General features: G+C 37.6%; 1 protein-coding gene and 1 non-coding gene across 4 annotated transcripts in view; both read right to left on the minus strand.

The window, feature by feature from the left end:
* Positions 1 to 1,209: 1,209 nt before the first annotated feature.
* Positions 1,210 to 1,316, minus strand: LOC115211328. The gene has a single exon (XR_003881597.1). It is a non-coding gene; the product is annotated as a U6 spliceosomal RNA (small nuclear RNA).
* A 6,664-nt stretch (positions 1,317 to 7,980) lies between these two features.
* LOC115210827 (retinol dehydrogenase 14-like) overlaps positions 7,981 to 19,424 on the minus strand; it is a 37,419-nt gene continuing 25,975 nt past the window's right edge. For all 3 annotated transcript variants that reach the window (XM_036502577.1, XM_029779574.2, XM_036502578.1), the window contains one exon: positions 7,981 to 9,130. In XM_036502577.1, the coding sequence (XP_036358470.1) occupies positions 8,237 to 9,127 (891 nt within the window). In that variant the 5' untranslated portion in view covers positions 9,128 to 9,130 and the 3' untranslated portion in view covers positions 7,981 to 8,236. The remainder of the gene's footprint in view (positions 9,131 to 19,424) is intronic.

Consider the following 19,424-nt stretch of genomic DNA (forward strand, 5'->3'; position numbering starts at 1 on the left):
CTCTGATTTTGAGTTCTGAGTTCAATTCTGAGATCAACTTTTGCTTCCACAATCAGCTTTAATAAAATGAATACCAGTCTATTATTGCGGTCGATTTAGTCAATCACCAGCTCCGACCAAATTTCTGGTCTTGTGTTTGTATTAAGAATTATCAGTATTACTCAGGTCAAGGTCATGAGCTACCAGACTCATTACAGAGTCATACAAAACACTTAGCAGCATCTTTTTCTGGCTCTTTACGTTGAGCTCAAATTCTGCCTAAGTTGATTTTGTATTTCATCTTTTAGGGATCAGCTGAGAGCACTGAGGTCAATGTAACTGACTTTTCTTTCCCGTCAAAATTGCTAGCCTTATGCCAGAATTAGAAAGAATTATAACTCATTAAAGCAAGGAGCTACTAATATGCCAAATGAAATGCTCAGCAGTGATTCTTCTGGTTACACTTTACTCTCTCTTTTACTCGTTTCAGTCATTTGACTGTGGCCATGCTGGAGTACCACCTTTAGTCGAAGAAATCGACCCCAGGACTTATTCTTTGTAAGCCTAGTACTTATTCTAGCGGTCTCTTTTGCTGAACCGTTAAGTGACATGGACGTAAACACACAAGCATCGGTTGTCAAACGATGTTGGGGAGGAAAATCAAGGCAAGTGAAAATCAAAATCAAAATCAAAAATCAAAATCGACCAACATCAATGGAAATTGTAGCTGTGATACCAGTGCCGGTGGCACATAAGAGAACCATCCTAACGTGGAAGTTGCCAGCGCCGCCCCAACTGGCCTCTGTGCCGGTGGCAAGTAAAAAGCACCATCCGATCATGGCCGTTTGCCAGCCTCGTCTGGCACCTGTGCCGGTGGCACATAAAAAACACCCACTACACTCATGGAGTGGTTGGCGTTAGGAAGGGCATCCAGCCGTAGAAACATTGCCAGATCAGACTGGGCCTGGTGCAGCCTTCTGGCTTCCCAGACCCCAGTTGCACCGTCCAACCCATGCCAGCATGGAAAGCGGACGCTAAACGATGATGATGATGATGATGATGATGACAAGCTTCTTTAGGTTTCCGTCTACCAAATCCACTCACAAGGCTTTGGTCGGCCCGAGGCTATAGCAGAAGACACTTGCCCAAGGTGCCATGCAGTGGGACTGAACCAGGAACGATGTGGTTGGTAAGCAAGCTACTTACAACACAGCCACTCCTGCGCTATTGGAAAATATGGAACGCTTCACGAATTTGCGTGTCATCCTTGTGCAGGGGCCATGCTGATCTTCTCTGTATCGTTCCAATTTTAGAATATGTACTACCGTTGCTGGTTCTTATGTTCTGAGCTCAAATTCTGCCAAGGTTGATTTTGCCCTTCATTCTTTTGGGATCAATAAAATAAGTACCAGTTGAACACTGAGGTCCATGTAATTGACACTCCTCTTAAAATTACCGGCCTTCTTCTAAAATTAGAAAAAATGATTATTCTTCAGGTTGCTATATTCATCAACAACAATTTAACTCCTCTCCCATGTTGGAGAAAATTGTCTGTGTTGCTTACATGAAGAGAGATATGAATCATCATCATCATCGTTTAGCGTCCCCTTTCCATGCTGGCATGGGTTGGACGGTGCAACTGGGGTCTGGGAAGCCAGAAGGCTGCACCAGGCCCAGTCTGGTCTGGCAGTGTTTCTACGGCTGGATGCCCTTCCTAACGCCAACCACTCTGTGAGTGTAGTGGGTGCTTTTTACTTGCCACCGGCACAGGTGCCAGACGAGGCTGGCAAACGGCCACGATCAGATGGTGCTTTTTATGTGCCACCGTCACGGAGGCCAGTTGGGGCAGCGCTGGCAACAGCCACGTTCGGATGGTTCTCTTATGTGCCCCCAGCACTGGTATCATCATCATCATCATCATCATCGTTTAGCGTCCGTTTTCCATGCTAGCATGGGTTGGACGGTTCTACTGGGGTCTGTGAAGCCAGAAGGCTTCATCAGGCCCAGTCAAATCTGGCAGTGTTTCTACGGCTGGATGCCCTTCCTAACGCCAACCACTCCGTGAGTGTAGTGGGTGCTTTTTACGTGCCACCCGCACTGGTGCCAGACAGAGCTGGCAAACGGCCACGAGCTACAATTTCCATTGATGTTGATTGATTTTGATTTTCACTTGCCTCAACAGGTCTTCACAAGTAGAGTTTTGTGTCCCAAAAAATACCAGTTATACTAAGTATAATTTTATATATAATAACGAAGTCAAGCTGAATCATGACATTTTGAATAAATATATAAATGAAACTGAACTGGGTTGATGACCCTGTTTAAGTACCCCTTATTCTTAAATTATATACTGAATAGCCAGGATCAGGAATTTAATTTTCAGCTTTAATTTCGAAATTATTTTATAACAAATATTATACAACAAAATGCAAAGGGATATGTTAAAAACTAAAAGTTTTCATAAATCAGCATGGCCATTGCCAGTACCACCATTGAGCTTGGCCGTTGCCAGTACCGCCTTTGAGCGTGGACGTTGCTAGTACTGCCTGACTGGCCCTCGTGTCAGTGGCACGTAAAAGCACCCATTATACACTCAAAGTGGTTGGTATTAGGAAAGGCATCCAGCTGTAGAAACTCTGCCAGATCAAGATTGGAGTCTGGTGCAGCCATCTGGTTCGCCAGTCTTCAGTCAAATCGTCCAACCCATGCTAGCATGGAAAGCGGACGTTAAACGATGATGATGGTGATGAGTTTTAATTATTAATATTTCTTTGAGTTTAACTGTAATAGAAAAAGAAGCAGCATTTTTATCTAGTTAAAACTATATAAAAGTGAAGTTGTGTGTCTGTCTCCTACGATTTAGATTCCTAACTACTCCTACATTTTGCGGTGCAGTTTAACCAAAACCGGGTATCGTGATTCATATCAAGCCCTTCTGGGTATTAGTGCGCGTCTACGACGAGTCTACGATTAAAAAAAAAATTTACCATCATTTTTTCCCATTTTAAATGTATTTCTTTGCTATTATATAAGGGAAGTAAACTCTCTAAAAATATATTATTAAATCTCAGAACGTAAAAAGCTACAGTAACACCCCTCCCCTTTGTGGTTAGCCATATTGAGATGGCTATTATACTTTACATCTCTAAAAATGCTTCTATAGTTTTTTCCCTTACAAACCCGAGCAACGCCGGGCGATACTGCTAGTATTTTCATAAAAATGTAATTTTTCTTTTCTATTATGAATGGTTCAGTGTGGCTTTCCTCCCTTTTCAGTTAAATCCAGTGGTGACTATTGGTCACTTTGTTGTCCACTTTCGGTCGCCATCTTCAAGACTATTCACTTGTTCATCACTTCTACTTTTTATAAACCTTACACATGAACATTCAAATCAGTTATCTTCATCTTTTACATGTTTCAGTCATTGGACTGTGGCCATGATGGGGCACTGCTTTGGAGGGTTTAGTCAAACAAATCAACCCAAGTACTTTTGTTTTTTAACACTAGGTACTTATTGTATTAATTCTTTTTGCCAAACTGTTAAGTCACTACTCTTTTACTTGTTTCAGTCATTTGACTGCGGCCATGCTGGAGCACCGCCTTTAATTGAGCAACTCGACCCCGGGACTTAATTCTTTTGTAAGCCCAGTACTTATTCTATCGTTCTCTTTTGCCGAACCGCTAAGTAACGGGGACATAAACACACCAGCATCGGTTGTCAAGCAATGCTAGGGGTACAAGTACAGACACACAAACACACACACGCATATATATATATACATATATACGACGGGCTTCTAGTTTATAAACAAACCAACACCAGCTGTCAAGTGGTGGGGAAGGACACACACACACGACAGGCTTCTTTCAGTTTCCATCTATCAAATCCACAGATCCTCTCACAAGGCTATAGTAGAAGTGGGACTGAACCCAAAACCTTGTGGTTGGAAAGCAAACTTTTTACCACACAGCCAGTTATTGAATTAATTTTTTGTTGTAGTTGTTGATTTATCAGAATTTGGAATAAATAGGGGGATTTACAGTGTATTTCACACCCCTGGGTGAAAAAGAGAAAGTATAACATCATTGTTTACTTGAAATAGTAAGGAAAAAAGAATAAAAACAAAATAAAGTTTGTCTTTTTCCCTTCAAGGACAAAACTACTTTTCTTTTAAGGACATGTCAACTAGAGTCAGCAGAAATTTTTTAAAAGATGCAAATACTAACAACATTTTGTTTTTATTTTAGTGTTTTAAACACAATGTTTTTACACTCATCCTGTTTGGTGGGGAATTATGCTGTAGTTCTCCATATTTACAAAAGTTTTGAATAAACACTTCAGCCTGTAACTTTTTTTTTCTTAAAATATCTTTTTAGATTTCTGTATTAACCCTTTCGTTACTGTATTAATTTTGAGATGCTCTGTGTTTCTTTCAATTACTTTAAATATAACAAAGAATTTAGTAAAATAACTTAGTTATCATTCAGCTAGTGTTAGAAACATAAATTGTGACTAAGGTTTGGTGGAAGATTTTAATTCAAAACTTATGAAAACAAGACATTTGTATTACAGAGCCAGAGGTGGTTTCAACCAGGTTGATATCAAAAGGGTTAAGAATTGTTTCTCTATTATATATTTTAACCCTTCTGTTACCATATTTCTGTTGAGATGCTCTGTGTTTCTTTCATTTACTTCAAATATAACAAAGAATTTCGTAAAATAACTTAGTTATCATTCAGCTAGTGTTAGAAACATAAATTGTGACTAAGGTTTGGTGGAAGATTTTAATTCAGAACTTTTGAAAACAAAACATTTGTACTCAGAGCCAGAGCCAGTTTCAGCCGGGTTGGTAACGAAAGGGATACACATACGTTGTTCATGTTATTTTTTGTGTTATTGCTATTCGTGTTTGTATGGTTGTTATTTAATACGGGGCTGCCTGATTGTATCAGATTATTGTTTAAGACCGGAAGCTTATTATAAAAACTTATTATAATTTCTAGCATCGGATGGAAGTTCCATCAAAAGTAAAATAACCAAAATTTAATTAATTAAGGATTTGCTGTAACTGTGATAAGACACTAACCGGAAAAAAAAAAAAGGTGCTCAGTTTTGAATATTTTATCTCACAACAAACTTTGATGCTAGTGTGGCCAATTTGGCATTTTCAATGCTAGATCTAGCATTTTTGTAAAGCCTTTAGCAGGAGAATTTTGAATTTAGCTTTTAGCAGGAAAAATATCAGTTTCAAAAATTAATTCAACAATTTTTCTCTCATCATGATATTTCCACAATAGTTACCCTTTTTTCTTCTCTTTTTATCTTTTTCTACTCCTGTTTTTCTTCCTTTTTTTTTTTGTCATAAGTATTTTACAGCCAAATTTTAGTAGTATCAGTTGAATGTTTTCTTTCACTTTCGTGATACTTCAAATAAAAGGTTATCAAGTACTTTCCTTTTCAGACCTGGCCAGGTGCAGAGGTGGGTAAGAGTCAACAATGATGTTTTCCAAAAATTAAAAGAGGAAGTCCCATCACTATTTCTATTTAGATGTGTGTGTGTGTGTGTGTGTGTTCGTGTGTGTGTGTGTGTGTGTGTGCAAGTCTTCATAGTTGGCAATCTCCCACACTTGTGCTGAATGCCTTCTCAGAAACATAGAATTTTCAGTATCCAACACATATAAATGGTTCACTCACTCTTCAACTAGACAAAGAGCCTAAGAGCAGATTTACTTTGCTATGAGCGATAAGGTGTCCTTGAAGATTGTAGATTCTTGTGCAGCATGGTGGCTGTCAATAGAACCAGCTGTATGTAGAATTTTAAGCCACTGGTTTGAATTTCCAACTCACTGCCAAACTACAAATTCGAAAGAGTGTTTCACAGCACAAATGCTACACACACATATTTCTTTTAAGTCAAGGAAAGAGGGTAGTGTTTGTGCTTGTAATGTTGATAAATTAACGAAAATGGAACAGAAACAAAATCATCTTATATCTAACAGGCAGTATTGCCCGGCGTTGCTCGGATTTGTAAGGGAAATAACTATATAAGCATTTTTAGAGATGGAAAGTATAATAGCCATCTCAATATGGCTAACCACAAAGGGGTGTGGTGTTACTGTAGCTTTTTACGTTCTGAGATTTAGTAATGAATTTTTAGAGAGTTACTTCCCTTATATATGCCAAAAATGCATTAAAAATGGGAAAAATTGATGGTAAATTTTTTCTAAAATCGTAGACTCATCGTAGACGCGCGCTAATACCCAGAAGGGCTCGATATGAATCACGACTATAAGATACCCGGTTTTGGTTAAACTGCACCGCAAAATGTGGGAGTAGTTAGGAATCTAAATCGTAGGAGACAGACACATATATATAAAGATTTGGAAATTATTCCATTTTTCATTTTAAAAAACCAAAAATTAATTAACAGAATAAATAAATAAAACTTAAACATAAAATACTAAGAATTGTTTGTCAAACAGGAAGAAAAGAAAGATTGTAGTTTAAATGCCTTGGGAGGTTACTTCATTGTGCTCTCTGGGCAGGATACACAAGTCAGCCCATCCTACATTGGTTGACTTTGATAAGCAAACAGAGGATTTAACTACATGGCTGCCTGACCTCTGAGAAATAGTAGACAAATATACTTCAAAAGTACATGTTAACATGTTGTATTGTATGTGATGTAGCAGGGTTTAAATTTGGCATTGCAGACAGTAACCCAACAACAACAAAACGACAAAAGTATTTCTTTGCTCACTCTTCATATCTGAAAACTCAATTATGTTTAAAGTTTGACCAGGTTTTGAATTTCTTAGAAATTGTTTATTTCTTTGTCTCTCAATGATATTTTATTGTTCCTTAAGCTTCCTAAGAAAACAAAGGTGATTTTTTTATACTCAATGTAAATGTAGACATTGAATAGACAGAATACAGAATTCGGCATCACTTTAATGTCCTCTTTTCTCTGCTTGTATGGACTGGACAAAGTTTACAGAGGTAAAAAAGGTTACGTGTACAAGGAGGAGGAGAGAGTGTTGGGGAAAACGGTAAACGAAAGACTAAAGAGGACTAAAATCAGCTAATGAGCATGGAAGCACTCTGTCGGTTACGACGATGAGGGTTCCGGTTGATCCGAATCAACGGAACGGCCTGCTCGTGAAATTAACGTGTAAGTGGCTGAGCACTCCACAGACACGTGCACCCTTAACATAGTTCTCGGGGATATTCAGCATGACTCAGAGAGTGACAAGGCCGGCCCCTTGAAATACAGGTACAACAGAAACAGGAAGTAAAAGTGAGAGAAAGTTGTGGTGAAAGAGTACAGCAGGGATCACCACCATCCCCTGCCGGAGCCTCGTGGAGCCTTAGGTGTTTTCGCTCAATAAACACTCACAACGCCCGGTCTGGGAATCGAAACCGCGATCCTATGACCGTGAGTCCGCTGCCCTAACCACTGGGCCATTGCGCCTCCGCTGATGAGTATATAAAATGCAAAAAGCATTACACAAGCTCTTTAAGAAACAGCTATACTTTGTTTTGAGTAACTTTAAAAAAGAAAGTCAGTTTGAGAAGGCATGATGGCTGCATGGTAAGGAGCTTGCTTCCCAACCACAAGGTTACAGGTTCAGTCCTAATGTATGGCACCTTGGGCAAGTGTCTTCTGCTATAGCCTCGGGCCAACCAAAATCATACAACTGTTCCTTGGTTTACATGGTTCCACTTTGATGTGGTTCTGATTGCTTTATTTTATTTACTTTATGTATACAGAAACACCATTTTGTTCTCCCCTCAGTTTATTTTCCTTTCTGCTTCACTTTTTCAATGGATAGGCAACACACTAACGCAATAATTAAGTTAGATTTATGGGTTTTTTTAATGCTTCGTTAAACACTACTGCATTTGAATAAATACAATTTCATATGTCAAATGAGAAACAGACTAAATTGATTCCGCTGAAAATGAAAAGATTAAATCAAGTTTAAGAGAGAAAGAGTTAAACAGCTTGTCAGTGTTTTTGTTTTCTTTTATTAATATTATTAAAAACATACTCTCCTCAAACAGTTTTCATTTGCATGGGAACTTGCAAAATCAAGGGACAACTGTATATAACTTACATAAATTATATATAGGATGATTTAATAATCAAGATGTAATGGGTTATGGTGATGCACTTATTGATGAGTCAACTTATTGATTTGGCTTACTCGGAGTGTATATCTACTCCACACATTGTCTTTCAGAATTACATTGTTTTATTCACTTTTAACAGCCTTTTCACTAACTTCCCATAGTCTTTTGGCTCCATCCTCATTTAGTCCATTGCTATTAAGGTCTTCTTGCCTGCAATCTGAATAATAATATCCGGATTCATTTTGTAATTTTTCAGACAGAATACAATACAAAGTTGTCTGTACTCCTTGTGCGGGAGTTTTAAAACATAATCTGAAAATGAAATCAAAATATCTTAAAAATTGTGGCACTGAGTGTCGCATGATGTCTGTAAGAACAATTCCTGGATTAACACAATAAACATTAACCCCACTGCCTTCTAATCTCTTGGATAATTCACGACAAAACCAGACATTTGCAAGTTTGCTAGATTTGTAAGCTTCAGTGCGACTATAATTTATCTTGCAGTTAATATCATCAAAGTTTATCCGAGCGTCTTTGTACATAAAACTGGACAGAACTACAATTCTTGATGGAGCAGACTTTTTTAGCAAATCCAGAAGCAATGTTGTTAATAGAAAATGTCCCAAGTGGTTTACTCCAAAATGCATTTCAAATCCATCTTCTGTACATGATGAAGGACAACGAAAAACTCCGGCATTATTGACTAAAATATCTAAACGTGGTTCCTCCTCATTTATCCTTGCACAAAATTTACGAATAGACTTGAATGAAGACAGATCTAATTCACGTACGACAACCTCATTTTTACCAGAATCTTTTGTAGCATCACGTATTTCTTTTGCGGCTTCATCAGCCTTTTCTAGATTTCTGCAAGCCATAATCACCCTGGCATTTCTTTTTGTACAGTCTAAAGCTGTTTCTTTTCCAAGTCCTGTATTTGCTCCAGTAATAAGTACAGTTTTACCATCCAAAGATTCAGAAAAGTGATGCATTTTGACACAATGGCACATCGGCTGTAAAATAAGAAAAAAGAAAAGGAAATTAGAAACATATTCCGTTTGTAACATTGTCATAAGAGGCAGAAGAGTTTGAGAAATAATCAACGATACCTAATCTCTGACAATAATATGTCAAAGGTTAAGATAATTAAGTCACCCCAACTTACTCCAGTTATGAAATCAAACAAATAAAAGGAGCCTCTATGCTAAGGATAGCATCTAAATCAGCCTCAAATTACAGCCTGATTTCTTGCAAAAAGGAAAGATGCATATTGGATAATGGGATCCTAGATATAATATTCTTGAAAACAAGATGATAGCTACAAATGGAATGTGTTTGATGATAGGTCTCCTTGATAGGGACTAATACGAGGCCAAACAACAACAACTTATGTAATACCTTAAATATCCTAAAGGTTTTCCCAATGGTCAGCTGTTGGATTATTTTATGTTGTTGTGTAGATAAGTAACTGCCTTCTTGAGTTTAATCTATCAACATTCTGTATGACCAGCTAAATCAATGGTTTCCAACCCCACCTTTTTTTTTAGTACCTGGACTCCCTTGAAATCTTGAAATTTTCTGTGGGCCTCTAGACATTATTAGCAGAAAAAGCATTTCAGTTTTAAAATGAATGGTTAGTGGCAGAAACAGGTCATTAAAAAAAAACTTTTAAATCTTTAATAAAAGTACAATTTGCAATTATTTATCAAATAATAATGAAATTTAAAATAATTGTTTTAATTAGTTTTATTATCATAAAATTTATTTCTATGAATATTTAAAAATTAATAATTTGTAATGAAAATTTTTGAACAAAAATGTACAATAAATAAATATTAAGAAAATTCTTTCAAGAAGGTAATCTGTTTTCTATCGTTAATGTAATAAACTCCACAAAAATATTAGTGTCTATTATCTTCACATTTATTCTCCAGTATTCTATTTAAGAAAACATAAAATATTATGCAAGTTCAATAAAACAACCGTTTGTAATTCATTCATTATTTTCCTCATATAATACACATAACAAATAACTTGTATTGACAGCCAGAAAATTAAAAACTTCTAAATGAAAATTATTGCTTTTTTTAATACAAAAATAAAATCCGTTAGCAAAGTAAAAAAGAGAATATATATATGTATGGCTGCACCAGACTCCAATCTGAGCTGTAGAAACTCTGTCAGATCAGATTGGAGCCTGGTGCAGCCATCTGGTTCGCCAGACCTCAGTCAAATCGTCCAACCCATGCTAGCATGGGAAGTGGACGTTAAACAATGATGATGATGATAATATATATATATATTTCGTTTTTGGATTTGGTTTGCTAGATTCTTTATATGAGTTTGTGTGTTGAAGCATATTCTGTTGTGTCTGGGCACTAAAAGAGAATGACTCTCCCCAGACACAACAGTATATATATATATATATATATTATATATATATATATATATATATATATATATATATATATATATATATATATATATATAATATATATATATATATAATCTTACTGTTTTACTGTATTTATTAAGGGGGATTTCCGTACCTGATGCAGTTTCACAAATTTTTTACTCTCAAAGGTCAATGGTTTCAATAAAAACCACCTCTACTTACAATATCTAAATAACTGTGAACTTTTGATAGTAGGAAAGACATTCAATTAAAACTTTACTCAGCCAGGTAAGAAAGTAGGAAAGGCCATTCTATTTCCTGTCAGAGTAATGGGAATTTCACAGCGATTTCACTACATGACCATAAGTTATTGAGCCCATGATTAGATTTAGCTTGTGTAGTCTGTTTACACTGCAACTCAGTAAGGCTTTCTTGCAGTCGGATATCAACATCAGCTGCATTTGTCTTAAATGATTTTACCACCCAGTTTGGGATGTTCATTTTCAGGTGATCTTTGAACATAATCTATACATCATTGTGTAATTTCTTCAAGTGCTCAGTGTTCTCTTGCAGCCTCTTTCAACAGTGGCAAAGGTTGGAAAATACATCAACTCCTTATCCCCAATATCTTATTTCTTTACTGCCCACAAGGGGCTACACACAGAGGGGACAAACAAGGACAGACAAACGGATTAAGTAGATTACATTGACCGTAGTGCGTAACTGGTACTTAATTTATCGACCCCGAAAGGATGAAAGGCAAAGTCGACCTCGGCGGAATTTGAACTCAGAACGTAGCGACAGACAAAATACCTCTAAGCATTTCGCCCGGTGTGCTAACGTTTCTGCCAGCTTGCCACCTTAATCCCCAATATCTATTCTGAAAAACCCATGCTGTAAAAAGCACCCATGCTGGTGTCACGTAAAAAGCATCCAGTACACTCTGTAAAGTGATTGGCATTAGGAAGGGCATCCAGCTGTAGAAACCATGCCAAAGCAGACAACTGGAGTCTAGTGCAGCTCTCCAGCTTGCCAGCTCCTGTCAAATTGACCAATCCAATTCAGTATGGAAAACACAGGCATGATGATGATGATGATGATGATGATGATGATGATGATGATGATGATGATGATGAATAGATTAAGCTTTCCAGAGAGAATGCACTAATAACCAGCTTACAAATTAAAAGATTTGTACTTTTATCTTATATCTGTTTGTTTGGTAAACTTAGCATCTCACATATATCTGAAAGGTAGAATATGTCACATCTGGTAAGTAGGATTTCTTCGCCAAGTTGCTTACATTCAGAAACATTACAGCATTAGCCCAAAGTTCAACAAAGCAAAGACATCTTCACTGGATATATGAACTTCAAAGCAGTAACATAATTTTCCATTTGTACAAGACTTTCCAATGCCAACTTGGTATGTTATTCATTAATGATAAATTATTATCAAAGTGTCGAATGAATTCTTTTCTTTTTTTTTTGTCACAATAGGCGCAGGAGTGGCTGTGTGGTAAGTAGCTTGCTAACCAGCCACATGGTTCCGGGTTCAGTCCCACTGTGTGGCACCTTGGGCAAGTGTCTTCTACTATAGCCTCGGGCTGACCAAAGTCTTGTGAGTGGATTTGGTAGATGGAAACGGAAAGAAGCCTGTCGTATATATGTATATATATATATATGTGTGTGTGTGTGTGTATGTGTTTGTGTGTCTGTCTTTGTCCCCCTAGCATTGCTTGACAACCGATGCTGGTGTGTTTACGTCCCCGTTACTTAGCAGTTCGGCAAAAGAGACCGATAGAATAAGTACTGGGCTTACAAAAGAATAAGTCCCGGGGTCGATTTGCTCGACTAAAGGCCGTGCCCCAGCATGGCCGCAGTCAAATGACTGAAACCAGTAAAAGAGAGAGTAGAACTTAAGATACAGAAAATGCAGTGTGCATGTGTATGGTTTTGTGTGTAAATTTTAGAGTTACAGACAGTAAAAGAAAGTTTTAGGAAGGAACTATCTGCCTCATTCCTAAATTTTTCTCTTATTCCACTGAACTTTACTATGGCTGCTTTGTGGCCAAATGGCCACAGATTATGAAACAGTAAGCCTATGAGCTATAAAAATAAGTGTAGATTGAAGAATACAGTGAATATTTGAGTGCCCATGTGGTAAGTAGCTTGCTTACGAACCACATGTTTCCGGGTTCAGTATCACTGCGTGGCACCTTGGGCAAGTTTCATCTACTATAGCCTCGGGCCGACCAAAGCCTTGTGAGTGGATTTGGTAGACGGAGACTGACAGAAGTCCATCATATATATGTAAGCTACTGTTGTTTGTGATAGTAATCAAAGAGGAACAACTTCCGGGTCATCTCTACTAAATGTCACTGCTCAGTTCCATTCGTACAGCGAGTGAAGATGATGTCACCTTTATCCTTTCTAGTCAGCACCGTGCAGTCCTTACTCTTTCCCTCCCTTTTACACTATCAACAAGCAGCCAGCAAGCGAACTTGTCACCGCCCCTACAATTACCATATTTTCTGGTGTATAAGCCGCTATTTGTTTTGTTTTACCTTCATGTTTTGATAATGTTATTTATTTTTTATCTAAGACTTTTTATATTGACGAAATGTGTTTGTTGTTGATTATAGTAAGATAAAATCATGACAATAATAATGTATCTCATAGTTGTAACATAAGGCATTTTGAAACTACATATACGCCGACAACAAAAAAGCTAGCTGTGGACTCGTTGCTCTATGGTGTTGATTCTTCGAGCAGAGTTGTGACATTTAGTAGAGATGACCCGGGAATTGTTCCTCTTTCATTACTATTGCAAATGGCAGTAGCTTTCTTCAACAGAATACGCATCATTGATTGGTTGAGATTACCCAAATATGACAACTTTAACATGAAATAACTTCTAAAATATGAAATTTCGTCAAAAACATTCAGAGTAAACCGTGCTCTTTGTGAGAAATTCTACCAGTATTTGAAGTTTCAACCTATTTAGTTTAAAAAAATTAATTTAAAAATCTGTGATAGAGATGGAATAGATCCTAACTGGATTGACTGAGATGGAATAGATTCGAGATGAAGGCTGATGAACACAAAGCATTCAAAATGTTTACAATTACATATAGTATTTTTAATAGTGAACGTGGGAGGGGGAATTTACTAAATATTTATCTCGCTTTGCTCTATTTCCTTATAATTTGTTATAGCAGTTTTTCATGCATAGAGAAAAGGCTAGCTCCATGGAAACTAATGATAATGATTTCAAAGCGAGGCTTAAAACTTGTTTAACCTTTTGGTTACCAACCTGGCTGAAACTGCCTCTGGTTCTGTAGTACAAATGTTTTGTTTTCATAAGTTTTGAATTAAAATCTTCCACCAAACCTTAGTCACAATTTATGTTCCTAACACTAGCTTAATGATAACCAAGTTATTTTACTAAATTCTTTGTTATATCTAAAATAATTGAGAGAAACAGAGGGCATCTTAACAGAAATATAGTAACAAAACGGTTAAAATATAATGTAATGTAAATTGATAAATAAATGTTTTACGAAATTACTTTTCAACGCATTTTAATTAATTTTACAAAGAACCGTTGTTGAAAAGTATGGAACTTTGTGGTTATCGTCGTCACATGATAGATAATTATTTCTGAAAGATACATATGTGTGTTTGTGAGAAATGAAGACTATTTGCGCTCGTTACAAAAAAACATATGATCTTGTTGTACTTCGGGATGGTCATTTTATTTATTATTATTATTTTTTTTTTGCCAAATAAACACATGCACTATACTCTTACTCTTTTACTTGTTTCAGTCATTTGACTGCGGCCATGCTGGAGCACCGCCTTTAGTCGAGCAAATCGACCCCGGGACTTATTCTTTGTAAGCCCAGTACTTATTCTATCGGTCTCTTTTGCCAAACCGTTAAGTGACGAGGACGTAAACACACCAGCATCGGTTGTCAAGCAATGCTAGGGGGACAAAGACAGACACACAAACACATACACACACACACACACATATATATATATATATATATACATATATACGACAGGCTTCTTTCAGTTTCCGTCTACCAAATCCACTCACAAGGCATTGGTTGGCCCGGGGCTATAGCAGAAGACACTTGCCCAAGATGCCACGCAGTGGGACTGAACCCGGAACCATGTGGCTGGTTAGCAAGCTACTTACCACACAGCCACTCCTGCGCCTATATATATATTTTTTCTTCACTCGTTTATTACTGTTATTTTATTATTTTTATTATTATTATTATTTTCCAGGCATCAAAATAATAAAATAACTAATAAACAAGTGAAGAAAAAAAAAAAATATATATATATATATATAGTGCGTGTTTATTTGTAAAATAAATAAATAAATAAAATAATAATAAAGATAATAACCATGATGTCTGTTTCAACGATTTCACATTAGGAATCTCGTAAAAAAAAAAAAATAATAATAAATAAACGTAATTTTCTTATCTATTCAGTGTTCGCGGGTGTACGTTTGTCTGTCTGTCTGTCTGAAATTGATACTTTATTTTCTCTTTTACTTGTTTCAGTCATTTGACTGTGGTCATGCTGGAGCACCACCTTAAAGGGTTTTAGCCAAAGAAATCGACCCCAGGACTTATTCTTTGTAAGCCCAGTACTTATCCTATCGGTCTCTTTTGCCGAACCGCTAAGTTACGAGGACGTAAACACACTAATGTCAATTGTCAAGTGATGGTGGGAGGACAAACACACAGATATACATCATCATCATCATCATCATCATCGTTTAACATCCGTTTTCCGCGCTAGCACGGGTTGGACGGTTTCGATCGGGGTCTGGGGAGCTCGGGACTGCCCCAGGCTCCAGTCTGATCTGGCAGTGTTTCTACAGCTGGATGCCCTTCCTAACGCCAACCACTCCGTGAGTGTAGTGGGTGCTTTTTACGTGCCACCTGCACAGGTGCCAGAGGGGTCTGGCATCGGCCACGTTCGGATGGTGCTTTTTATGTGGGGGGGGGGGGTGCAGAAATATAGGGGAGCACCAGTGGGGAGGGGTGGTTCAGAGAAATGATGACAGGTTCTAGGCAAGTAGAACGTAGGATATCGAGAGAGGGGTAATGCATGGTGAAATAGCGTATTGAAGAGGGGGGTTCGAAGAGTAGACACCTATAATGGTGGTGGGAGAAGCGACATCCGGTATAGATGGAGCAAAATATAGAGATATCCGGAATTGGTGGTGGGGGTGGGCAGGGCGGTTGCACCGCGAAGATACGAAGTTTGATTTTAGACGAATGAAGATAGATAGATAGATAGATAGATAGATAGATAGATAGATAGATAGAGAAATTAGATAGATAGAGAAATTTGATAAATAGTTAGACAGATAGAGAAACATAAGAGGGAGTATCCGGTGTAGATGGTGAGAACAGTGTTCACCGGTATTGGTGGTGGGGGTGGGAGGGCGGGCGCACCGCGCATTGGGAGAAGATGAGGTTTTTAGGCGGCAGAAAGAAGACAGGATTGAGATGAAATGCTTTGCGGTGGTGTGAATAAGTTTTTGTGAGTGAAAGTTTTTATGCTTCAGCTAGCATTTGAGACGAAAGACAACGATAACGCTAATATATGGGGATACAATAATAATAAGGCTTGCAAAAACAATGAAAAGAGGAAACAGGTCGGGAACTTAGCTGATGTTTTTCATCCTGCGGTATTGGCTAAGCCTGTGGAAGCGAGTGAAGGTGAGATATATACCGAGAGAGAGACAGTGAAAACAGAGGGAGAACCGACACCACATAGCGAGAGAGAGAAAGAGAGACATAGTGACACCGCGCATTGGGAGAAGATGAGGTTTTTAGGCGGCAGAAAGAAGACAGGATTGAGATGAAATGCTTTGCGGATATACCCACATATAAATACGACGGGCTTCTTTCAGTTTCCGTCTACCAAATCCACTCATAAGGCTTTGGTTGGCCCGAGGTTATAGTAGAAGACACTTGCTCGAAAGTCACGCTGTGGGACTGAACCCAAAACCATGTGGTAGGGAAGCAAGCTACTTACCACACAGCCGCGTCTATGCCTATGATAGGTTAAAGAGAATGACGAGAACCTTGACGTGGTAGTAAGAGCTGCAAGAAATAGTACTCAAATTAACCTCAAATCATACAACATCATCTTAAAAATGAACAGGACACCGTACATAATATAGTTCTAAATGCTCCTTTGGCGATCCTTCGGTATAGGTACCGTAAGTGGCTTTGTTTACATTTCTGAAGATAACAGAAACCCTTTTCTACCACCCCTAACCCTAACCCCGGATCTTTTCATTTCCAAGGCCTGTTTTGTCAGATTTTTCTAGTTAACTAAATAATTTGAAACTTCGTATACTGGTAGAGTGTCTCAAAAGAAAACACTAATTTCAACTTGTTTATTTGAGAAAAATGTATGTTATAACTTTAAGGGTAGATTAAATCTGCGAATTTTAACCAATCGTATTGTTTGTTTTCATTTGAAATAATTAACTGCATTATCTTAGTGTGACGTAGAAAGCTATTTTGTGACGTAGACAGCTGTGCGTAGGTCTGTGTTTTGTGTGCGCGTGTTTGATGGAGTGTTGGAGACAGAAAGTATGTTGTGTAAGTGAAGTACTTCTGTTAGTGTGTGTGAAGAGACAGAGAGAGTAATGTGTGAAAGAGAGAGATAACTGAAATTTTTTACTCGGTGTATGTGTATATGTATGTATGCATGTATGTGTGTGTGTGTGTATGTATCTATGTATGTGTATGTATGTATGGCCGATTCAGTGATTACATTATTTCGAGTTAAAACGAAAGATTACCAAAAACAATTTTGTCTATATCTTCGATCACTGTCATTATTCCATTGAGTCAACCTCATTATTTTCTGCATAGCAAAGGTAATCTTTCGTTTTAACTCGAAATAATGTAAACACTGAATCGGCCATACATACATACACACACACACATACATACACACACATACGAAAGATTGCCAAAGATAAAAAGTTACAGAAATAAAAGTTACACGAATAAAGTAAGGAATAAAAATCACAAAAAATATACGAAAATTTACAAAAACTAAGTTAGTTATATAATATATAAGTTTAATATATAAGTTAGTTAATAATATATAAAAAAAAAATGTGAATAGAAACTGCAGGAATACGGTAACCGGGTGTTTACATTTCACGTATGTTAAATACGTCAGCAAAATAGCCGTTTACGTCTATTGAGACGGAGTAAATAATATGAAGCCGAAAGACCGAATACCATTGGTTAAAATTCTAATTATTAAACAACGTGAAACTTAGAAATTACAATTCCGTTTTCATTCTGGTTTACAATTATGTTTTCTTTTGACACATTCTACCAGTATACGAAGTTTCAAATTGTTTTGGTTAAGTAGGAAAAATCTGAAAAAACAGGCCTTGGAAATGAAAAGATCCCTAACATATAAAAAAAAAACACTTTCTTGAAATGTATCCGGTACTTCCGGTACCTATACCGAAGTTACGCCGCTCCTTTAAAGATGGATTGATCACAGATGGAATGACTATTGAAGTTTACTTGATTGGAGTTGACCTGGGGCTAAACAACAACAGTTAATATACACACACGCTCACACGACCAAATTCACTCAAAAAGCATTGGTCGGCCCGGGGCTATAATGGAAGACACTTGCCAAAAATGCCACGCAATGGGACTGAACTCCAAACCATGTAGTTGGGAAGCAATCTTGTTACCACAGCCATGCATACGACTATATGTATGCATGCGTGCGCGCGCGCGCGTGTGTGCGCGCGCATACACATACACACCAGCTGATCATGTTCGTACTTGGACCAAATACATGTATTTATATAACTTATACTATGGAGACGCAATGGCCCAGTGGTTAGGACTCGCGGTTGGAGGATCGCGGTTTCGATTCCCAGACTTGGCGTTGTGTGTGTGTTTATTGAGCGAAAACACCTAAAGCTCCACAGGGCTGGTGGCGAACCCTGCTGTACTCTTTCGCCACAACTTTCTCTCACTCTTTCTTCTGTTGGCCTACGGGGTAGCGTCATTTGAAGGCTAAAACAATACGAAGCGCATTGTGACCAGCAATGTGTAGTAACATCTGATAGCCCGGTCGGTCACAGTAATATAACTCATATTATCGTCTGCATGTTAGGCGTGTGTAATTAGCCTAAAAATATGCAGATGATACACCTAAAACTGTTGTGTCTGGGGAGAGTCATTTTCTTTTTGTGCCTTATAATGTAACACACTCACCAGTAAAATTTCCACTTATTTCTTATTTTTATTTTCCTAAAATTTTGCAATCTTTTCAATAGTTTTGACTCTGTTATTTACACTGGGTTCCTTTTTGTTTGTTTGTGCATATGTGTGTGGGTCAGTGTGTGTGCCTATGCATGTATGTATGTATGTATGTATGTATGTATGTATGCATGTGTATGTATGTATGTATGTATGTGTGTGTATCTATATGTATGCATCCTGTATATTCATGTGCTTGCATGTCCGTGTTTGTGTATGTTCTATGTATATGTGTGTGTGTATTAGCATGTGTCTGTATATGTATGCATCTCTGTCTCCTTGTGTGTACATGTCTCTCTGTGTGTTGTGCAACTATGCACCATGTTTGTATGTATGGATGTGCATCTCTATATGTGTGGACCCGTGTCTCCATATGTGTCCTTGTGTGGAGTAAAGTGTGTGTGTATATATGGTCACGTGTGTCAGTCTCCATTTGCATATGTGTGCTTGTCTGTTCTTATAACCTATGTACCTATCCGTCTGTATGTTGATCTGTTTATTTTCATATCCATATGCTTACATACAAAAAAAAAATACATGGGCATACACACACTCACCCCCC

Source organism: Octopus sinensis, linkage group LG4, assembly GCF_006345805.1.
Source record: "Octopus sinensis linkage group LG4, ASM634580v1, whole genome shotgun sequence".
Taxonomy (NCBI): Eukaryota; Metazoa; Mollusca; class Cephalopoda; order Octopoda; family Octopodidae; genus Octopus; species Octopus sinensis.